The sequence below is a fragment of the Mytilus galloprovincialis genome, chromosome 9 (assembly GCF_965363235.1).
Source record: "Mytilus galloprovincialis chromosome 9, xbMytGall1.hap1.1, whole genome shotgun sequence".
Classification (NCBI taxonomy): Eukaryota; Metazoa; Mollusca; class Bivalvia; order Mytilida; family Mytilidae; genus Mytilus; species Mytilus galloprovincialis.
Genome location: NC_134846.1, coordinates 23,115,874 through 23,140,391, shown reverse-complemented (window position 1 = coordinate 23,140,391; position 24,518 = coordinate 23,115,874). Strand labels below are relative to the sequence as shown.

General features: G+C 32.3%; 1 protein-coding gene across 1 annotated transcript in view; it reads right to left on the bottom strand.

The window, feature by feature from the left end:
• The window catches only part of LOC143046520 (cadherin-23-like), a 50,033-nt gene extending 27,569 nt beyond the window's left edge, over window positions 1-22,464 (bottom strand). Inside the window, exons 1-7 of the mRNA XM_076219675.1 lie at window positions 22,370-22,464; window positions 15,610-15,674; window positions 12,009-12,080; window positions 11,186-11,358; window positions 7,008-7,061; window positions 6,056-6,145; window positions 1,029-1,115 (exon numbers count right to left, since the gene is read on the bottom strand). Of these exons, the coding sequence (XP_076075790.1) occupies window positions 1,029-1,115; window positions 6,056-6,145; window positions 7,008-7,061; window positions 11,186-11,358; window positions 12,009-12,080; window positions 15,610-15,670 (537 nt within the window). The 5' untranslated portion in view covers window positions 15,671-15,674; window positions 22,370-22,464. The remainder of the gene's footprint in view (window positions 1-1,028; window positions 1,116-6,055; window positions 6,146-7,007; window positions 7,062-11,185; window positions 11,359-12,008; window positions 12,081-15,609; window positions 15,675-22,369) is intronic.
• Window positions 22,465-24,518: the final 2,054 nt, after the last annotated feature.

The following is a 24,518-nucleotide window of genomic DNA, read 5'->3' as shown; positions in this document are numbered from 1 at the left end:
TAGTTATTTCGAAAAATTTAAAGTTTTTTAAACAGGAAATTTATAAATCACCACGTTATTGATATTCATGTCAACACGTAAGCGATTAAGTGTTGACTACTGGGCTGGTGATACCCTCCGGGACGAAACGTCCACCAGCAGTGGCATCGACCAAGTGGTGTAAATAGTTCGCCAGACGCGCGTAAAAAATCGTTTGTTCATCCAAAATTTCAAAAATCGATATTTTAACTCACCACTTTAAACTTATACTTCAAATTGTTAATACCTTTGCAGATATTTTATACTTAAATTGTCATTTTCAAAACTAAGTGCCGACTTTTGTTATAATCTGTTGCAAAATAAATTTGACCCTTTCGTTCAATCACACGATATTTTCTCACTTTCTAATTTAGTCTCATTCTTTTAATCATTAACATGTGCTTGGCAAACGAATGCTATTCAGGATTGTTTTTATTTTAACCAAGAAGACATGCACAGCAAAACTTTTATGCATGATATCAAACGCGATTAAAACCTATAAAAAAGGTAAACTTTAAAAACCCGAATCTGCATTTTCTTTTACATTTGAGTAATATTTCGGGAAAGTTTAGCTTCAATTCCTTACATTTATTTCCTTTGCAATTGGTGCTATAATTCCTTACATCCAGTTCCTTTGAACTTTGGTGCAATGATTGTCTCATTGTCAATCATGCCACATCTCCTTAGTCTTAATTTTTATAGCAGTTAAAACTTTTTTTGTGCATTGTATCCATGGAACGGACAATAAAACATATAGACATGTGCAGTGAATATGAAACAACGATTTTACGCTTATCCAGTTCGACGAACAATGCTCTGTCAATCCCCAGCGGTTCCCTTTGTTTTTGTTTTTACCTTGACTTGTAATATTTGATTGAATAACATATTTGAACCTCAGTAACCTTCTGCTGCCTTTTATTTATGAACCTTTGTGTATATCTACGTTTCTTGGGGCAGTTTCATTTACTCAAGAAGGTAAAAAACCAAATTAATAACGAATAACAACTTACTACAATTGAATATATTACCACTCCGCCTACACCGTTGTCAGGATCTGTAGCTGTAACATGTATCACCTCTGTAGATATCTTTGCGTTCTACAAAGAAAATGTTTATAAGATATTAGTTCATTTTTGTGTACAGGATTAACAGAAAGGACGAAAACATAGTTTATTCAATAGGAAAAAAATAATTAAATCCGTATGTTTGTTCAGTTGTATGCATTCTACATGACATGTTTACATTAATTCAGAATATTTCATTTTTGTTTATTATGTAAATTACAAATTATTATTCTTAAGGATAATCAATATCCTTTATTTAAAAATATTATTATTCAACAATTTAATCGTAATCACAGGTACTGTCTCTTTTTCGTTTTGCAAGCGCCATTAAAGGATGTAATTTTATGAGCTCCTAATATTTTGCCTCTCGTATCCCCACACAAGGTTATTACATGGCGGAGGGCCCTAAATATAATTTCAAAGGACTTTATTTGTGTAAAACTGAACTGAAACCATGTGAACTGACATTTTTTCCCCATAATTTTCACTGAAGTGGGAAAACCACGTGGGTCTTCAAATTTTTTTTCTGTGCCCGATACACTGAAAATAGACAGTTTTTCATTGACAATATTTTTGTATGTGTGTCCGAATTATTAGAAATAACATTTTCATTTATTGACAATATATTAAATGTTCTTTACAATTTCCCTATGAGTTTATCGAAGGTGAGCAAGCAAATTCGGAACCTCGAACCAAGGTTGAATTCCTTGGGAAATTTAGGGAAAATTCCTGTTATACTCTCTGACAGCAAGGGGATATATCTACAGGAGGTCGTTGATTAACAAAGACACCCCGAGAATAAACTTTATTTTTGGTGTAGGCGTGGTGTGGGTGTTGAAGAACAATATAAGTGGCTTAAAGACAATCTAGCAACCAAAATTCAAGAACTTGACTCTAACCACATTACACTCTACATTTGGCTCGGGACCTGTGATCTCACAGAGAAAAAGGGAAAATTTATTGATTTAAGATCGGAGGATTTCACGACCGTACGACACGTGTGTCAAACATATAAACAGATATATAAATATTTGCAAGATTATCCTACAATTTCACTGGTATTTCTCGAAATCCCATATTATTCCATCTACTTGTGGAACGAGCGCCACGACCACGCTTCTCCAGAAAAATTTCGAACACAGGATAAAAAACTTGAACATCAAATTACAGAAGTGAATAAATATATTTCACAGTTAAATACACTTTTTCATAAAAACTCTCCATTATTTGGTCTTGACTTGGAACGGAACAGAAAACATAGAGAGCGTTCCCAAGCATCACATAATTTAAATTACGCACTTTATATCGATGGAATTCATCCTATACCAGAATTAGCCAGGTTATGGGTTATTAGAATCTCTTTGCGTCTGCCTGCTGACCATGCTGACTGTCAATAAGTTTCTACATTTCCAGTTTTCGTGATTCAGATACGCGAGATTGATCTCATTGTCTAGTATGTTACTATTTAATAAATAATAAACTTTGTGTGTTTAAATTGTATTTTGTATGCAGATTATGATTTTCTTCAAGTTGCCTTATGTTTAATCACATAAATTCCAGTTTTCTGTACGTGAGATTCATCTCATTACAGGCGTATTATTTAACATGCACATTTAATTTGTTTCTCTGTACGTGAGATTCATCTCATTACAGGCGTATTATTTAACATGCACATTTAATTTTTTTTATCTGTACGTGAGATTTATCTCATTACAGTGTTGTTTTTTTTCTTCGTTGATGTCGGCGCCGAAACATAGCAATTTAAATGATATGAACGATCGCGAGTCTACTTTACGTTTACATTCATTAGTTGAAACGGACGACGAATTTACCGACGATTCACTTTTAAGTTCATATTCATTGGCACCGACTAGGCCTTCTCAAAACCAAGAATTAGATCAAAGTTTACATTTATTAGCCCCGACTAGGCCCTCTCAAACCAACAAATTAGATCGTTCTATGCCAATTTTAACACCACAAATAAGTTTGGTTAACAGACTGCATCAAAATAATTTGACTTATAACACAAGTGCATGTTACACTACAAGTACGCCTAGATTAGAACATACAAGTATACCTAGAATAGTACATACAACTATCATGGAAAAATTAGCTCCGTGTAGGAAATTCGGGGGATATCCCCATGAAAATGGACTTGTTTTCTTGCGCGAAATTGACTCTTTCGCTACACTACATAATATCATGCCTGATGAAAACCAAAGGCGAATAGTAGTTCCCAACACAAGGTTATTACAAAGTCTTGTAGACAAATGCAGTTATTAACTCATTTTAAATTATGTAGTATGAGTTTCAAAGTAAAAGTTTCAAACACAACATAGTGGAAGTAAATATGAATGCCGATATTCAATATTATTCTAATATAAATACCTTTTACCATCAACCAGTATAATCACAGTATATCTACTTTTATTAGCTCAGGCTCTAAAATACACAAAACATGCTGTTCCGCGTTACGCCCTACTTACTTTTAGTTATTCTCAATTTACGAGATCAAAACCAGCAGCTTACATAGGCAAAGATTCAGATACAATATAGTTATTTCAATTCATATGCGAAATAAACAAATCAGTCCATTTCCATTTATGTTTCGTTGTTTCATAAAACGAAAATCCGCGAAATGATGGTATTGTCTTTGTGTGGCAACGAAACAAAGTATCCTGTCATATCATGTATGTTTCCGAAATAAAAAAAACCAAATAAAACAAACAAATTTATACACCGGGCGTTTAAAAGCATCCTGTACGCCTCAGGATGCAATAAAATTACATATATACACATGGGTGAAAAATGCGATTTAAAAAAACATATTTGATAATTATATAATATTACTTATATTATTATATTGGGATAAAACGAAACTGCCAAAGTAGTATCGCGTGTAAACGGCTTTTACGGTTAACACAATTAACGAATTTGTCCTATTAGAATCGAAACAATTCATTGCAGCCGTACGCGTAGATTTGTTTTTATACGCCGGTCTTTTAGACGGGACGTATTATGGTATACCGTTGTCCGTCCGTCTGTCCGTCCGTCCGTCCGTCCGTCCGTCGTCAACACTTCGGACAATAACTCAAAAACACTTTCACCAATTTCCATGAAACTTAAGTGAATTGTTTATATCTATTGACGTAAGCTCCCTTTCGTTTTTTTTAAATTTCAGATTTTAAGTTTTGGATTTATGGGGCTTTATTCATAAAAAGGGAGGATTTTCAACACTTCGGACAATAACTCAAAAAGGCTTTCACCAATGTCCATGAAACTTTGGTGAATTGTTTATATCTATTGATATAAGTTCCCTTTCAATTTTTATAAATTTCAGATTTTAAGTTTTGGATTTATGGGGCTTTATTCATAAAAAAGGGATTTTCAACACTTCGGACAATAACTCAAAAAGACTTTCACAAATGTCCATAAAACTTTGGTGAATTGTTTATATCTATTGATGTAAGCTCCCTTTCAATTTTTATAAATTTCAGATTTTAAGTTTTGGATTTATGGGGCTATATTCATAAAAAAAGGGGGATTTTCAACACTTCGGACAATAACTCAAAAAAGCTTTCACCAATGTCCATGAAACTTTGGTAAATTGTTTATATCTATTGATGTAAGCTCCCTTTCAATCTTTATAAATTTCAGATTTTAAATTTCCGTGTTATGAATTTTTATGCTTAAAAAAGGAGGGATTTTCCAATTTTGGGACAATAACTAACACTTTCACATAATTTTATGCAACTTTGATAAATTGTTTATATCTATTGACATAAGCTCCCTTTCCATTTTTATAAATTTTAGATTTTACGTTTTCTTCAGTAATAAATTTTTATACTTAAAAAAGGGGGATTTTATGAAACTTTGGTGAATATATTTATGTAACATCCCTTTTGATTTGTATACATATTTCTAGTTGATCATATAAATTCATTTAAAGCATAAAAGACATGTTAAAAGAGCAACGGGCGTATCATGCGCTAAAGCGCAGCCCTTTATTATTTAACTCTTACCGCCGGAGGAACACATATGTCTATGATTTTATATATGCAAGCTTATTGCTGTACAATGTATCATTTTCAAATAAAGGACCATAGTTTAAAAAGACTTATATTTGTCTCCATAGGTTCCCAAATGTAGCGGTCATCATGGCGTCAAATCATATATCGATAACGACAATGACGTCATCTTTGGGCATTTGACGTCACAAACGTCGAGCTGTCGTATTTTCTGCCACATAAAATGCAACCTAGAAAAGTTACTTGCAGCAAGAGGGTTCATCATGGTTTGGGCATTTATATACGTATTCAACCCCTTGTTAACGCTCATGGTAAAATAATCAAATATAAATGCGAAACGCATGGTTAAATAAAAACACATTTACGGCTGTCGTATATTATTTCTTTACTAAACAATTTACATTGTCATCTATTCCAGGAAATACAATACAAGCCTGTAAATAAACAACGTTCGTATGATCTCTTTTATGTTCTCCTTTTCAGTAAGGTTCATGTCGAAATGGTGAATTGCTATCAGATAATGCATGTTTTAAAGTTTTTCTGGTCGTAGACTCACCGAGGGGTGGCAGGAAGGTCTTTCTTTGGTTAATCCTGACACCCCAAGGTGTGTTCTACAAGACAAATCTTATAATATCCATTATCTGACCTATATCATGCATAAAAAAAAATACTTTCTGCAACAATGACGATTTTTTTTGTTAACCATTTCAAAGATAAATTTTAGACAATAAATTCCCCAATTTATAACAACAAACTACTAGTATCAAATGTTTTAAATGTTGGAGGACATTATAGCTTGCATTTTATCAATGTCATTGTTTTATGCCATGAAGCGTATTTCGTTGAAACATGGTATCGTCCGGGTTGAATCTTCGAATGAATGACCTATCGGTTTGAAAAAAATAACTCCATGTAGAGGTATATAAAGTCAAGCATACATCATACCTCAAGTACAGTTTTCTGGAATAGTTTTGATGAAAATGAAGGTTTTTCGTCGTTTACATCTAGAACATAGATTTGCAAGGCTTCGAAGGTCTGAAATTCAATTACATAACAAATATGTGTACATAGCAATTGATAATAGATAAACTTAAATTGAAATTTATTACTTGCGCAAGAAGCGCGTTTCTTCTACAAAAGACTCATCAGTAACGCTCGTATAGAAATAGTTTAAAAGTCCAATTGAGTACGAAGTTGAAGAGCTATGGGGATGAAAAAATCCTAAAAGTTTTGCCAAATACAGCTTAGGTGGAGGTTGGTTTTCTTTAAAATTTGCTCTAACTAGGGTCACAATCAGTTAACACTAAATATGCCTTCTTATATGTATTTATTTTTATTGTTGTTAAAATATTTGCAGTCTTAACTATCTCTTTGGTATCTTTCGCCTCTCCTTTGAAGGACCACAAACTTTTGATGAGTTGAACTAAAAATATTCCACATACATACTCACATTATATTATATACCTATATGCTAGTGGAAGATATAGATGGATGATTTGAAACAGTGTCACCCATAGAAACTGAATGTTCAATGTTATTCCAATTTATTTCAATGTGAAAGAAGATATAATTCATTGATAGAGCAGATACATCACCTTATTGTTTAGGTTGTGCCGATTTTGATATAAGGCAAGTCTTAAGAAAAAAAGAAAGATATCACGCATGAATAATAATAGTTACTCGGGTGCCGCGTGAATTTATCCGTTGTACTTTAAAAGTTCATTTTCGAAATCTTTTTTTGATAAAATTGTAAAAGGGATGAAATTTGAAGAATGGAATGACGTTTTTCGAATCTTACGAGAATGTATGAATACAAATGACTTATTTACACAAAAATGAAATGGCGAAAATACTAAACAATGTCTCTTCAAAGTTCTAAGTATAATAAAAAGCATACCTGTAAACCTGAAGTATCCGTAGCCAATAACTGTAAATACCATGTAGGTTCTGTCTGAAATCAAAACAAAGGAAAACAAATTATGCAAAGATTTTGTGTAGTTTATTTTATGAAAAGAGGTCTGTATGGTCTAAGATGGTATAAAATGTAAAATCACAAAAATACTGAACTCAGAAGAGAAAGTCTATAATAAATTGGTAAAATGAAACTCTCAAACACACACAACGAATGGATTACAACTGTTATACTCCTGACTTTACTCTGTAGAAAATGATAGATAAAACAATTGGACCTGTTTATCGAAACTTTTTTATGATTAGGACGTGTCCTAAGACCAACTTAGGACATAACTTAGTCCTATGTGGTTGTATCAAACATGTCCTAACTGGGGATAATCCTAGGAATTTTCACAACTTTATGGAACCTACTTAATTGTCTCACGATGGTCTTATGATGGTCCTAGCATTAGGATATATATCTTATATGGTATTTTCATAAATAAGGGGATTCTCGCGTACTTGACAGTTTACTAAATTTTAATTATTTTCCACTAAATCCAGAAGAGTCTGTAGTTCTGCAATGATAAAAATCGGATTTTCTTTTTTTTATTTTTTTCATTTGTAATTTGCTATTTATTTTACGCCAATATTTAGGACAGCGGTTAGGAAATCCTAACTATGATAATCCTAAATATCTTCGATTCGTATGCTGAGACGTGTCGTAAGGCGCTCCTTACTTTATCCTAATTCACATCCTAAGAAATTCTTAGGACCTATCTTAGGTAAGTAACGATAAACAGGATCCTAAATTATTAAACCTTTCACTTGTATGATAGTTGCATCAAATTCTATTATATTGACAACGATGGGTTAAAAAAACAAACTGACATAAAAGGTAAAAAAAAAAAGTAGGTCCGGTAATGGCCGATTTTGGCCTCAAATTTCAGGTTCATCAAACGAAAGATTTTGGACATTTTTTAAACACTTACAAGTGTCTATTTCAATTGATTCAATTAGATAATGTGAAAGATTTTAACTGATTTATTCATCTAAAATGCTCCGATTCAAGCTTAAATATGAAAATCTATCAAATATGCAAAAAACGTCACTTTTCAGATGGTTTTTGTCAAAAATGAAAGTGGCCGAATCCGTGTTCATCCTCAACCTTTATATGGTATGTAATATCATCAAATACAACTTACATTTCAATATTATGAATGAACACGAATGCGACCACTTTCATTTAAGACGGAAACCGTCTAAAATTTAACTAAAATGCGAAAATTGTGAAGATGTCAGTAATTTCGCATGACTTAATGATGCTAGTACCCGATATATGTGCACTGTATTGTAAAAACAGGCCATATGTATGTAGCAGAAGCCTTCTACTTTCCAGTAAATAGCTAAAAGATTACATTTTCACAATTTTGTAAACCTGCTATATTTTGGGGCCAAAAAGGGGTCTTACTAAACATTCTACTTTAAAAAAATGCACAACAGTTAAAATTGTGTTTTAGTTCTAATCACGATAAAAAGAGACAAAAAATTAATAAGGAAGCTTATAATGGCACATAAACAAAACATATACTAGTAAGCACATGTTAAAGACAAGAATACGCAAATTTTCTATAGCACAATAAACCAGAGGCTCTCAAGAACGACGGGATGTAGAAGTACAGAGCCATAATATGTATGTAACAAAGAAACATTACTAGAGGCTCTCAAGAGCCTGTGTCGCTCACCTAACTCTACATGGGTTTTTGAAATCATATAAAAAAAGATAAAAATCTTAACAGATACTTAAATATTTTTAAATTTGGTTAAATATTGCATTCCATTCTGTGGTTCTTCAAAACAAGACACTTGTATGCATTTCTCATAGGGTCTTAAGTAAAACTAAAATCCCCGCTGGTGGCAATCTTGAACGATGCATCGGCTACAAGGTCAGCACCTCATAAGAAACATTTAATCTATGTTTGGTTTCATTCCATTCAGTGGTTCTCTAAAAGAAGACATTTGTATGTCTAATGTTAAACTAAGTCCCCGGCTGGTGGCCATCTTGAACGTTCTTTTGGTTTTTGAGTTATAAGCCAAAAACTGCATTTTACCCATATATTCTAATTTTAGCCATGGCGGCCATCTTGGTTGGTTGGCCGGGTCACCGGACACATTTTCAAAACTAGATACCCCAATGATGATTGTGGCTAAGTTTGGTTAAAATTGGCTCCGTAGTTTCAGAGGAGACGATTTTTGTAAAAGTTAACGACGACGACGGACGCCGGACGACGGACGTCGAACGCAAAGTGATGAGAAAAGCTCACTTGGCCCTTTGGTCCAGGTGAGCTAAAATGAAAGACAAGAATACATGTTTTATAATTGCACAATAACGGAATACATAAGTACAGAGCCACGTAATACGTATGAAAAAGTCACAAATTGGCATATAGACAAAGCACATTTTCAAAAATGAAAGACAAAATCGAATACGAGAATAATCATAAATCAATAAAACAATGGCGGGATGTACAAAGTCACGTGAAATGGATATCAATAAAAACAGACTTAACACAAATAGAACAATACTTTAACACGGAATTAGGATGATTAACAATGTCAGAATCTACAATTCAAGACCATCATCTATTATTTGTGTAGTTCAGTCGGAATATTTATCAAAAGGGTCATGGTATGTACCTTCCGATTGACATTTTTTTTTTAGAAAAATTACGTTCATTGCAATTGACATATCCCTGGTACATCAACTTTCTGCTCAGACAATGGTGACGTTTAACAAAGTCTGGATTACACATTTAATCAAAACCTTCTTTAACCCTTTATGCAGATACCAGTGATTATATCTTATATGCAGTAGTTATGACTCTATTAGGCAAGGACTGTTTTAGAAATGTTTCATTAGATTAGGAAGCATATCATATCACTATAGATTAAACCAAAAAATGAAAATCCACAATTCAATTTTAAATCTTCCCATAAAAAAAAAATAAATAACAACAACAACAAAAAAATACATAATTCTTCAAGTGTAACATATAATATGTAATCTGAAGATTAAATATTGGCAAATCCTTGCATAATGATTGTAATATTATTTTTTTTTTCAAATATATGAAGTATTTGAAATATAGATTAAAACGTAGAACTGTCTCTTTTTCTAAACCAGTTTATTTTAAAGTTGTGGAACAACAAAAAACGTGTTACATGGTGTCACTGTATTATAATTGCTGTATCAATTTAAATGAAATGAATTAATTCAAAGACAAATATATCCATTGAAAATGTTAATGTAATCTTACTTTCTTCAAACAAAATATCTTACAGATTTAGATTGGAATACATGTTGAAAACCTTAAACATGATCATTCTGATAATTGAACTATTTCAGATATTTTGTACAAGGATGATACATTTTTACAATTACAATAACATTTTTAAATTGATATGTTTGTCCTTAATATAATTACAAAATATCAGATTCTTGCAGTACATTAATGTTATACGGTGTTCTTTTATTGCCAGGAGGAAAGAACGTTGTGTACATCCGTATATATGGGGATGATTAATGTACAATGATTGATGATGTATAAAAATAGCAGAACTGAACCTATTGAATTATTGATACCGTGATACTACAAGATGCCCATGAAATCGCGGTACATTTGTGCAAGTGTTCAAATACAGGGTTTTGTATGCAATAGGTTTGAATGAGCATGCGTGAAAGTGTATCTGATTTAGATTGATAATGGTCACCGAGTTTGGTTATTTTCTCAAAAATTGGCGTTTTCTGTGGACAAAGGATAGTTTCAAAGACAAATTTAGTACAAAACAAACCATTTATACGTCATATCACAAATATTCCTGTCTTTGTACGGTTTTAGAGGAAATGCAGCTCAATGAAATCGATATTTGCCTTTATTAATATAGATCAGATTTACATGAAGATTTTCAGTAAAAAGTTATAAACACTCATCAGTCATACCGTTTACACCCCGATTTTCCCATCACAAACGTTTTGCCCTGTCACTAATCTTGGTATATTTTTTATTATTATAACTTAATATGTATGTGGTGAAGTATTTTATTTAATATTGAGTCGTACAGCTTCAAACACCAGGATTCTGGACATTTGGTTTTCTTTTGTTAATCTTAATGAACATTTACCTCTTTGTCCATACATGCCTTCTGTTTAATTTGTACCGTTGTACTGTAACTACCACCAGTGGCGGTTTGCCCTGCGTCTACAATGGTTACTTTAGCACGTGTAGCATCGTCATTAGCAGATATCGTAATAACTCCATTAAAACCCCGAGCGGTTATATTGGCCAGAGTTCTATCTAAAATATATTGAACCATTTATGTATGACCAAAGTATCTTGCAACTGGCCACTTTTATTTAAATTGTATCGACAGATTTTTAAAATTAGACAAGTATAAAAATCAAATTTATAGATTTGAACAGTTTGACCCAATGATTTCTTTTAGACGTATGAACTTGAGTCGCATGTTGTTTTCTTCTCTTCTTCGTTTGACATATTTATAAAATAGTGTGCGTGATAAAATTTTAGCATTATTGACTATTTGGAATGCATACATTTTGATTATTCTGAGATGAAAGTTTTATAGACTGTAGAAACACTAGCACTAGTTGCAATTTACTTTAAAAGGTTGTGACATAATGCGACATGGAAAGTATTCTGTAAAATAAAAGAAGTGTTCATTGTCCTGTTATTATCATTCATATTGTCAAAATTAGGAATTGACTGTTTACGAAACTGCGCGAATATTCAAAATACTAAGGATTTTATACCCAAGGATATATAATATTTATTACCTTAGCTGTATTTGTGGTTTTCAACTCCGTTTCTGTATTTGGCCTTTTAAAGCTATTTGATTCGAGCGTTATTGATAGGTATTTTGTAGTCGTGCGAAATTTCAATTCTGGTGAACATGTGTCTATGATGAGTTTAACAAATAAATCACTTACTTGAACATCCCTCATAAAATGACAAAAGAGAAGGAGATTTGTCAAACCGTGGTGGTTGTGTCTGCGACAATCCTACAAAAATTTATTTCAACAGAGTAAACCATCTATCCTGTAAGTATTTGTAATATCAATATTAATAATTATATCCTTGGAGGCAAAATATTAGGTATCTGTTTATCATGTTATGTGCGTATTGGTATTGTATCACAATATACAACTTTTTGTTAAGTGAGTGCAGCGAACGAGTTCAAAACCTGTTGATAATGTGTCGATCAGCTGATATTTTACAGTTTAAATGTGATAAAAATCTTATAATAGATTTATTTGTGTAATTTGCATGATAGAAACATGTGTTTTTCTTTGTTTCACCAGCAAACCAGAAGATGAAGTTCGTGTAAATTTTATAAACGTGGGTTCAATCATTGTGACGTCGCTAATATATATCCGAGTAAACGTCGTTTTGACTTCACAAAACCGTGATATATACCTAATATCAGGTTGTTTGCATACTGATATCGTAAAAAAAAAGGTAGCAATATGAACCTTTTTTCGATTGAGCGTTGCGAACGCATTCACAAGGCTTCATATTGTGTGGAGCAGCTGATAGTTTATAATATCGCTATGCAGATAACCAGGATTTCAACCAATGTAATAATTCATTTCAACTAATGTTATTAATGCCTATAACAAATAAATTGTGTGATAAGTCAGCGTTACAGACGAACGTTCACTTAATCTGACCCAGTCAATTGATAACCTCAGCGCGCCAATAGATGGTCTCTTCCACACTGTTACGAAAACGATTATATTATACAGATGCTTCTTATTCTAGATCTGTTTTGATTTATTATCAAGGTCACCAACAGTAATTTCGGCACCTAAAAGCAAAAGTTCATTAGCAGCAACAGTTTTTAATCAATAGTCACAAAATCAGATACATGTATGTCAATAACACTTTTAAAATGTAAACAAACGTACACAGATGACTTTGTTAAGTAGATCACACAAGCCCTCAAACACTTGGTACTGGTACTCGAAATCGCCTAGAAGTTGCTATTCAGTGGTAAAATCATCATTTGAATGATTGGATGTGGTAGGCTAAATATCCAGTGGCAAACAGTGCATGCATATTTAGGACCAAAAAAATCAAAAATGAATCCAGTAAGGTTTATAAACTAGAGGCTCTAAAGAGCATGTGTCGCTCACCTTGGTATATGTGAATATTAAACAAAAGAAACAGATGGATTCATGACAAAATTGTGTTTTGGTGATGGTGATGTGTTTGTACATCTTACTTTACTGAACATTCTTGCTGCTTACAATTATCTATATCTATAATGAACTTGGCCCAATGAAAATTGTTAAAAACTGACTATAAAGGGTATTAACTCCTTAGGGGGTCAACTGACCATTTCAGTCATGTTGACTTATTTGTAAGTCTTACTTTGCTGAACATTTTTGCTTTTTACAGGTTATCTCTATCTATAATAGTATTCAAGATAATAACCAAAAACAGCAAAATGTCCTTAAAATTACCAATTTACGGGCAGCAACCCAACAACGGGTTGTCCGATTCATCTGAAAATTTACGGCCAGATAGATCTTGACCTAATAAACAATTTTACCCTCTTCAGATTTGTTCTAAATGCTTTGGTTTTTGAGTTATAAGCCAAAAACTGCATTTTACCCCTATGTTCTATTTTTAGCTGTGGCGGCCATCTTGGTTAAATGGCCGGGTCATCGGACACATTTTTAAACTAGATACCCCAATGATGATTGTGTACAAGTTTGGATTAATTTGGCCCAGTAGTTTCAGAGAAGATTTTTGTAAAAGATTACTAAGATTTAAAAAAAATGGTTAAAATTGACTATAAAGGGCAATAACTCCTAAAGGGGTCAACTGACCATTTCGGTCATATTAACTTATTTGTAAATCTTACTTTGCTGAACATGTTTGCCTTTTACAGGTTATCTCTATCTATAATAATATTCAAGATAATAACCAAAAACAGTAAAATTTCCATAAAATTTCCAATTCAGGGGCAGCAACCAAACAACGGGTTGTCCGATTCATCTGAAAATTTCAGGGCAGATAGATCTTGACCTGATGAACGATTTAACCCCCATGTCCGATCTGCTGTAAATGCTTTGTTTTTTTAGTTAAAAGCCAAAAACCGCATTTTACCCCTATGTTCTATTTTTAGCCCTAGTGGCCATCTTGGTTGGTTGACCGGGTCACCGGACACATTTTTTAAACTAGATACCCCAATGATGATTGTGGCCAAGTTTGGTTAAATTTGGCCCAGTAGTGGGCCAGGTGAGCTAAAAAGGATTTACCGAGATGAACGGCAGGGTTTTGACTGCTTTTAGAAGATTATCAGAAATAATATACATGTAAGAAAATACATTTTGTCTTGAAAAAAAATTCCTTATATGTACATGATGTAGTCTTTATGCATTGACCTATAATGGTTTACTTTTTTAAAATTGTTATTTGGATGGAGAATTGTCTCATTGGCACTCACACCACATCTTTCTATATCTATTTAAGTGCATGAAAAACGTTTAAACATTTGTGAACTGGGACAAGGGTCTATGTCCTATTTCTGCTTAATATTTATACATCCTGCTCAGCCTAACAAACAATAACCTTCAAAATGACTCATATTAAATGACGGATAGAAGAACGTAAGAACAGTCAATATTCTTTTACAACATACTATTTAGGTGGTATTCAATGCTATAAACGAAAGAATCATTCTAGGGTAACCATCATCTGCTTCTATTGACACAAAAAGTTCGGGAAGCAAAGGAATAAACCCCTTTTGAAGAATTTATAAAGAGCAAAAAAAAACTTACAAAAAAATCGACCGAGTTACCATGCTATTCATATAACATATATAACGTCAATCAAAAAGTATATAATATATCGAATACATTTTTTTTCATCTAAATGATGGCACCTTAGCGGATGGCTTATAACGACATAATTGTAATATTGTAACTTCCATTCATTCATAAATATCTATACAGTTCAGAGTTCACGCACGTGTTGTGTTGATGGACAAAGCAGATAAGGTCGCGTCGTTTTGTTTTATGTATTTGTGTTGATTACTTAGCTCTAGCATTATATTAAAGTATGTTAATCAGTACACATGGCTTGTCTCTTAGTTAATATATATAGACTACCAACGTTACAATAATCCAGTCGTGTTATGTTGTCATTTTATTGTTATAATTATTAACACTGCCATTAAAGCGGGAGGTTTGGAATGCCACAAAACCAGGTTCAACCCACCATTTTTTCATAAAATGCCCTGTACCAAGTCAGGAAAATGGCCATTATTACATTATATTTAGTTTCTGTGTGTGTTACGTTTCGGTGTTGTGTCGTAGCTCTCTTATATTTGATACGTTTCCCTTAGTTTTAGTTTGTAACCCGGATTTGTTTTTTCTCTATCGATTTATGAATTTTGAACAGCGGTATACTACTGTTGCCTTTATTTATCCCCCTCCCAATAGTTATTGACTATAGAAGGAGTTGCTGTAAATGAGTGCTCAGCAAAAAATTGCTTTTAAATTGGTAGGGAGAATTACTCACCTTTTTGGGATAATGATATTAGCAATGTTAACACGATTCCCAACTTCAAAACAACTTCCATGTCCCTATAAATGAAACTATTATTGATTATTGTTAAGATAGTATATCAGATCTGCGTTTAAATTAAAAAAAAAACACATTCAAAAACAAAAATGGCTATAAAAGGTTGCTTTTTAACAGAAAATAAAACTAAACAGACATGAATGAGCATGCTTATACATTGTTGTACATGGTCTGCAAAGACAGACAAATAATAAACCATTGTCAAACTTTTAATTTTCGTGTATTTTCAGAATTGAATGCTTCTTTTTGTAATTCCATTGGGGTGTAAAAGCGTTGACCGAAGTAGATTTTGTATAAAGCGCGGAAGCGGTTCATTCTAGAAATGTGCGCACGGTAAACGCTTTTACAACCCTGTGAAGTTACAAAAAAGAAGCATTCAATACGTATAATTACATTTCTTTAGCTATGATCATGAAAACACGACTATATATTATTTTTTTTATTTAATTCACCTGTGCACTTTATTGTGGGACCACGTGTTATCATGAATGATAAGTTTTATTGAGTAATGCTATTGCTTAAGGAATAACACGTGATGTGCAGTTAGCCAATCAGAATAAAGTATTATAATGAAACGTACATCAATGTAATTATGTAGATATGATTGTGTTGTTAGGTTGCTGTTTTCTCATCACTGTCCGTAATTAATCTCCATTTAATTATGAAATATTCGTACCGGTGATTAATCGCTTACCGATGAATTAAATCATCGGAAACACATTGTCCTACCAATATAAGAAGCTACTTTAAACTAGAGGCTGTAAGGGACCGGTCAAAATTTATCTACACATAGGACCGTTGCAAAGTGCAGTAGGACAGATACTTTTTTCCGGAATTGCTTTTGTTGGGACATCACTTTTTTCACAGATAATATCCATAGGACACAAGTTTTTTTTCAAACGATTACTTTGAAATAATTTTTAATACATTTATAACAAAACTTGAAATAACAAGTATAATATACAATATGTAAAAATAAAAATTATTATATAAAAATTCAGAAAGGCATCTTTAATTTTTTTTATAACTTTTTCAAATCAACTTGGATTTTCATCAAACTATGCAGCTATCTTAGATATATATCAAGCTTACTAAATCCCATTTCATTTAGTTTTTTGTTGTATTGTTATAAAATTTAAGAATTAAAGTAATCTTGGTAAAAAAAGCTAGGATTTGCAATTCGGAAAAAATAGAGATAGTACACTTTAATTTTTTTAATAACTTTTTCAAATCAACTTGGATTTTCATCAAACTAAGCAGCTATCTTAGATATATATTAAGCTTACTAAATCCCAGGTCATTTTGTTTTTTGTTGTATTGCTGTCAAATTCAAGAATTAAATTAATCTAGGTCAAAAAAGCTAGAATTTGCAGTTCGAACAAAATAGAGATAGTACACTTTAATTTTTTTTATAACTTTTTAAATTCAACTTAGATTTTCATCAAACTATGCAGCTATCTTAGATATATATCAAGCTTACTGAATCCAATGTCATTTAGTTTTTTGTTGTTTTGCTGTAAAATTTAATTTCACTTATATGGTGAAGTGCAACAAACATACATCATGTACATTACATCATCCAACAAAGGAGCAAAAATTCGGGGGTCACATCAGGTACCTTTTCTGTAAGTGGGAAAATGTTAAAGCAATTATTACCATTCCTAATAAAAAACACATTCCAAGGCAACCTATGAGTCTTCAGGTTAAAATATATATAGAGAGTTCAACCAAATGCTATTGAGTTTCATGTTTCTCCTGGAGCTTGTTTTTTATAATTAATATTTAAAGGTATTGATAAAATTCTATATAAGATACATGCAGCTTCATTAACTTTTCAGTTTAACAAACACCTATTTGTGGTTTGATTGCATTTTGCAATGTCTTTGTTTTTTTTTCAATGCTATATTCATAGTATAATTTATGATAATGCCATGCCTGTAATTGTATGTGAATCAACAAAATAAAACATGAAACTGTTGCTTTTGATCATATTATAAAGACAACATATGTTAAATGCCTCTATTAAGTATACTTTTATTTACAATACATTGGAAAAGTAGGATAGGACACCAACTTTTTTATTACTAAGTTGGCATAGGACATCATTTTTTTTTCAGTCAGAAAGCGATAGGGTTGTAACTTTTATTAAATGTTTTTCTTTTTTAGACCGGTCCTATGTGACGATAAATTTTGACCGGTCCATAAAGAGCCTGTGTTGCTCACCTTGGTCTATGTGCATAATATACAAAGGACAAGTATGGATTCATGACAAAATTGTGTTTTGGTGATGGTAATGTGTTTGTAGGTCCTACTTTACTGAACATTCTAGCTGCTTAAAATGATCTCTATCTATACTAAACCTGGCCCAGTAGCTTCAGAGGAAAATATTTTTTTTCTAATTTACAAAATTTTTGAAAATTGTTAGAAATGGACTATATTTTTATATTGTTGTTTGGATGGAAAGTTGTCTCATTGGCACTCACACCACATCTTCCTATATCTATATAAATGGCAATAACTCCTTAAGGGATCAATTGACCATTTTGGTCATGTTGAAATATAAGTAGACCTTACTTTGCTATACATTATATCTGTTTACAGTATTTCTTTCTATAATGATATTCAAGATAATAACAACAAAAAACCCGGCAAAATTTCCTAAAAATTACCAGTTCAAGGGCAGCAACCAAACAACAGGTTGTCTGATGCATCTGAAAATTTAAGTGCAGATAGATCTCACCCTGATTAACATTACTCCGTCAGATTTGCTCTAAATGCTTTGATTTCAGAGATATAAGCTAAACACTGCATTTTACCATTATGTTCTCATTTTAGCTATGTCCGTCATCTTGATTGGCGGGCAACGCTCTGGGCAACGTCATCGGACACATTTTTTAAACTAGATATCCCAGGGATAATTGTGACCAAGTTTGAATACATCTAGCCTAGTAGTTTCAGAGGAGAAGATTTTTGTAAAAGTTAACGGACGACGGACGTCAAGTGATGGGAAAAGCTCACTCGGCCCTTTGGGCCAGATGAGCTAAAAATAAACCGCCATCCAAGCAACAGAATTATGATCATTTCAAAATTTGAAAATTTAACTTAACTAAAATTAAATAATAATTGTTCAGTCCATGAACTTGTGTCTCAGTGTATTATAAAATATATAAAACCATAATCTATAATGATAACAATATACGATTAAAGGACGATGAGATGTTTTTCGGAAAGAAAGTGTTTAAAGGTTAACTAACGAACTGGCTTTGACAATAGACAATAATCTTGTTTAGTAGAGAAGTTGTGAGTGGCACGAAAATTCTGCAATCAACTTGATTAGTATACAACAATACTATTTATAGTGTTAGAACACATATATCATCGCTATTTTACAAAATTTATAGATAATCCCCTTCTCACCACAGAGAATGATTTTAATTATTGATCTATCGCTAGAAACTAAGGGCGCTAGTCCGTTGTCAATGAAGTTAAAAACGTCGTATATGGTAAAATAGCGATAAACAGATTATCATTGATTACATCAACACGATTGCTTTTCTCACATTCGCCGTACGGGCTCAAGTGAGAAAATCTATCTCTTTGTGATGACTGAAGATAATCGTTAATAGCTAGAGTATCTGGCTTAACTAGGACAGTCACATTTACATATGAAAAGGTTACACATTTTAAAATCTACTTTGGTTACGTAAATTCACTTCATATTTGTTCGCATTCGGATTTATAACATTACAATTCTATAAATTTCTTTAAGTGTGTTATAAAAATGACATTCAGGAGCCTCGACTAAACTACTGTGCCTTGTATTTTTAAAACAATAAATGGTCGATACTATAAGACCGGGTACTAAAGGTCGAGATATTAAGTTGTTTATTGACAAATAAAGAAGGTTCTAAATATTCATTGTAGTAGTTTCACACGTACTTTAGTAAAATACTTCATGTATAATTATTTATAGTTGTGTGACTTTCCGGACGTTTATCTACATGCATATTTGTAAACCGATTATTGACAATGACACCAGAAATAGTGGTTCGCATTAAAAAAAAAACATTTGAAAATACAAGGGCAAATAAACATATAAAAAAAAAAATTACAAAATATTTAGTTAACATAATCAATATGAGAAAGAACAAATGCATTTGTATGTGAATATTAAAGTTCCCACATTCAAGACCTTATAAGGGTATGAGGTGTACTTTAGGATTAATTTATCTTGATCCACACGAATGAGACGTTGCATTGTCCATTGGACAGATGCTATAATTTATAGATTTTGAAAAGAAGAGTTTATTTTCAGGTATTCCAGATTTTTAACCAAGCATACTCGTATAAACTAGTGTGTGTTAGTTGATGTTGCCAGTAGTTCCTAAAAAGGGATATTCAAGTCTCGTCAACCTTAGGGGCTTAACCAACACAATTAAGAAAACAGATATTATTGGTCTTTGCTTTTAAAACGTGGCCTGTATGGTATTTATATACCCATATTGAGTAATTTTCTTTGAGAACAAGAGGACTTTTTTTCAAGAATAAACTCCGAACGGTACCAAGTTTCAATGTGTTATACGACAAAAATACAACTTGAAAAAAAACACCATTTATAACATATTTGATTTCCTTACATCTATACCTTTCTTTTACCTAATAATTATTATATGTTCTACAAAGGATTTGTATAGTAAGACTATACAAATCCTTGGTTCTACCTTATTCTTGATTTATAAAATTTTAACCTTAAATTTTATCAAGTATGTCATAACATCGATACATTCCACTGTATCCAAGTACCCGTATGTACTTTTATATTCTCTATACAATAAAACTAAGACTGTCACACACTAAGGATACTCATTATATTACATAGATTTGTAATGATTTAGATATCTTACTATACAATAAATCACCAAAGAGGTTATTACATTTTGTAACAGTATATTTTACATATAACTTTATGACAACACTTTTTTTTAGTAAAGCAAACACCAACCAATCAATAGTACTTCAAATAGGTGCGTTTTTTAATATACATGTAACTATGACCAATGACTATCTAGCTGGTTAATGAACAGTTATTATAATGTAAAATAGCGTAAAAATACTAAGGCCGTTAGTTTTCTCGTTTTAATTGTTTTACATTGTCTTATCGGGGCCTTTTATAGCTGACTATGGGGTATGGTCTTTGGTCATTGTTGAAGGCCGTACGGTGACCTATAGTTGTTAATGTCTGAGTCATTTTGGTCTTTTGTGGATAGTTGTCTCATTGGTAATCATACCACATCTTCTTTTTTATAAGCAACATATTACCAAAGCATCAATTACATGTGTAACGTAACTATGTATCCGTACAAGAAGACTATTGTAAGCGCTGATTATCTATACTTTTAGACAGAAGTCGACTCGATAAACGGGATTTTTAAAACGTTCAGGATGTAGTTTTAGTGAATATATTTCATATCTTCATTTCACTTGGGGGATAGATAAGTTTTTGTATTAACTAAGCATCAAACCTACCAATAATCAAGTAAATAAGCATCAAACCTACCAGCCAGCAAGGGAGAAATACAAACAAAAACAATCACACCGGCAAAACAATGTACAACACAGTTGGACAACATTCACAACGTTTACTCAATTAATTCTTGATGAATAATTTTATATAACAACAAAATTATGTAACAACTAAACATTAGGATTACATTAAACATAAAAAGAATAACAGAAATTGCAAAACACAATGCACAGTACATAGGGAAATTTCACTCATTGGAATCCAGGTACACATTTGAATCTCATTTGAAAATCACGTGAATCATTTTTACGTGAATTATCAAAATATAGCTTTTTGAATAATGTCTAGATTTTAAAGTTTAATCAAAATCAAGAAAATGTCATTCAAGATTCATGTAAATGCCGAGTATTTATGTGAATGCCGAGTCAATTCACATGGATATTTCCACGCGAGTTTCGCGTATAAGATCGATTGAGATGAATTTCTAGTGAATTTCATACGAGACTCGTGTGAAATTCACGTCAGCAAAATTGCCTGTGTGTAATAATGTTTTGGTAAAGTATGTTTTGATTCAGGACAAAACATGATTATGTTTTTAAAACATTCAAATATCCAATAGTTTTCTAAAATATCATGGATGTTAAAAAACGTACGAATCAAATATACAACCCCGAATGGAATTGTGGTAATTTAATGTTTCAATACTGTAAATGCTTTTTATTCCATCATAATAAGTTCAATTTGAAATATTCCACATCTTCTGAAAATATTAAGGAACTATAATAATTTTGATACATACAAATTTGCTTGAATGTGAATTCTATATAACTATGGAATCATACTAGTTTTTAAGAGGAGAAAAATAATTGGTTACAAATAAAGGTTTTGTGTCAATCTGTGCTACATCGGAAATTTTGAAGTACTATTCAGTTGTTCTAAGACAAAAGATAGAATGACAAGTGTTTGATCAGGAACAATCTATAAAGATTAAACTAATCGGAATGTTTGTTCATAACATTGTTGATAACCGACACAAACCGGAAGCAATTGACAATGTTGTTGATTACAATAAGCATAAGCTAAGCAAAGTAAAGATTAAAGTAGCACCTTTTTTCGTACTAACAAGATATATGTAAAACTCTTTTAAATAATGATAGATAATTATATATTTACCTTCAATTTTAGTTTTACGTGCACATATGAATTTTCAGGCGTGTCACCTGTAATATTAATTGATCTTATCCGTATTTTGTCTGTTATCTAACCACGTGTTCGATAATGGATAAAGGGTTCAATCGATTTGTAATAATTCATGAGAGAGCACATTTTATGAAAATGCACTTATTTATTTTATATGACACATTTAAAAAGGTAACTGTTATAAAATTTAATGTTAAATCACCTATCGAGAAAAATAAATGCACATAATTTAATATTAATATCGGGCGAAAACAACTGATAGTCCGGCGGCTACAAGCATATTTCAGACGAATTGTGCACATCCTGCTACAAGCATGAAATTTGGCATAGACCTTCTTCAATTATTACTCTTTTATTTCAGATAGGGAGGCATTTGAAAAAAATGTCTCACTTCCGGTAAAATCCAAAATGGCGGAAATCATACCTAAATAAGCCACTGTATCGAAGGCTAGTATGTGAAAAGGTGTTATTAACATTCTACTAACATAATATTTGGTACCAACCTTTGTTTTATACTACTTTTGGATATATGATATAGATAAGATGTCTTCAAAAAAACATACTTCCGGTAAAATCCAACATAGCGGATATAGTTCTAGAATAAGCTTATTTTTAGGGAGGGTAATTGAAATGTGTTTTAATGAATTGCTACTGTCATTACATTGTGCAGCAACCTTTCTTTTGTGCTTCTCATGGATACAATATACAAGACATATCTCTTTAAAAACCTTAATTCCGGTATATCTTAAATGGCGGACATCATAGAAATATCAATTTTCTATTTTAATATTCAACTTTTTCAAAATGTAAAGAAATTTTTTTTTGATGTTGTTTTTTTTTGCTTGTCATTAAACTATTGGCTTCTAGTTATCATCAAAACCATTAAAATAACACTTCCGGTAAAAAAAAAACCCAATATATTGTAAATTTCAAAAATGAGTCCTCAATCCATATCTTTGATTTAGTGTTTTAGATAGATCGGTTAAAACAAAATAAAATTACTGAAGTACTAAAACATTTTTCAAAGTACTACTATTTGGCAAAAAATACATGTTTATTCACAGTCAACACCACATGCAAACAAAGCAGTGCACGGGAGACCCGATTTTCCACATTAACAACGACCGCGACATCCTCTGTATCTGTATCTGTATGAATATATTGTCGATACCAATTCTGGCTGTAATATAACGGTTTGAGAGAGCGCCGCCGATTTATTGACGAGGCGTAAGAGCAGATTTGACGCTCTCTACGCTTGATGCGTGCACTACAGTGTCGTCTAGCTGATTCGACGCGATCACTGTCTTTACAAAGAATGAGTTTGAGTATTGTGGTGTTTTGCTTAGTGGAATGTCAAAACACTTAGAGTGATTCTTAACTTGCTTTTCCACAATATTTGTTGAGTGGTATTCTTCGAACTTATTGGCAGTTATGTTTCTCTTAGGACGTGCTTTTTGAGAAATTCGTCTGATTCAATAGCGGGAATCAGCCCCTAAACCACTTTGTACATAAATATCAACTTCTAGCTTGTTCGTCTTGCAATTGTCTGGAGGTCTTGTAGTTCCAGTTGGGCAAGCATATTGGAGACACACCCTTCCTTTCTTGACTTGTAATCTATGGTGATAAATTATTTTTTTTGCAATCTTGTGGGCAGTATTTCAAGTTTCTTCTTTGAAAGCCTAGTGCTGAATTTGCTTTCTTTGCCACGTTTAATAAGTGGGTGGGTCATTTGAGGTCTTCCGAAATTTGTAGGCCTAGGTACGGGTTATTCTTGACTTGTTGTAGTATGTGTCCATTTAAACTGATTTTATGGCTTGGCTTCTGATGCTTAGAATGTAGCTTTTTTTGGCATTGAACCGCATTCCCCAGTACATCCACAATGTACAAGCTTCTGAAATGATGAGGCCTTAGAAAGAGTTATTTAAAAGTGGTTCTCTTTGTCCCTTCGCCATCCATTAGCGCCTGAACTGGGTAGCATAAGAGCCAATTCCAAGCTCGTCCTCCTAAACACCTGCCTTAGTATATTGCACGTTTTACATGCTGGAAAAGACTAGACCAGGTTGAGGGAATACCCTCAATTAGTCTTCCCTTTTGCGCAAATAGTTATTTTCTTGATTCGTTA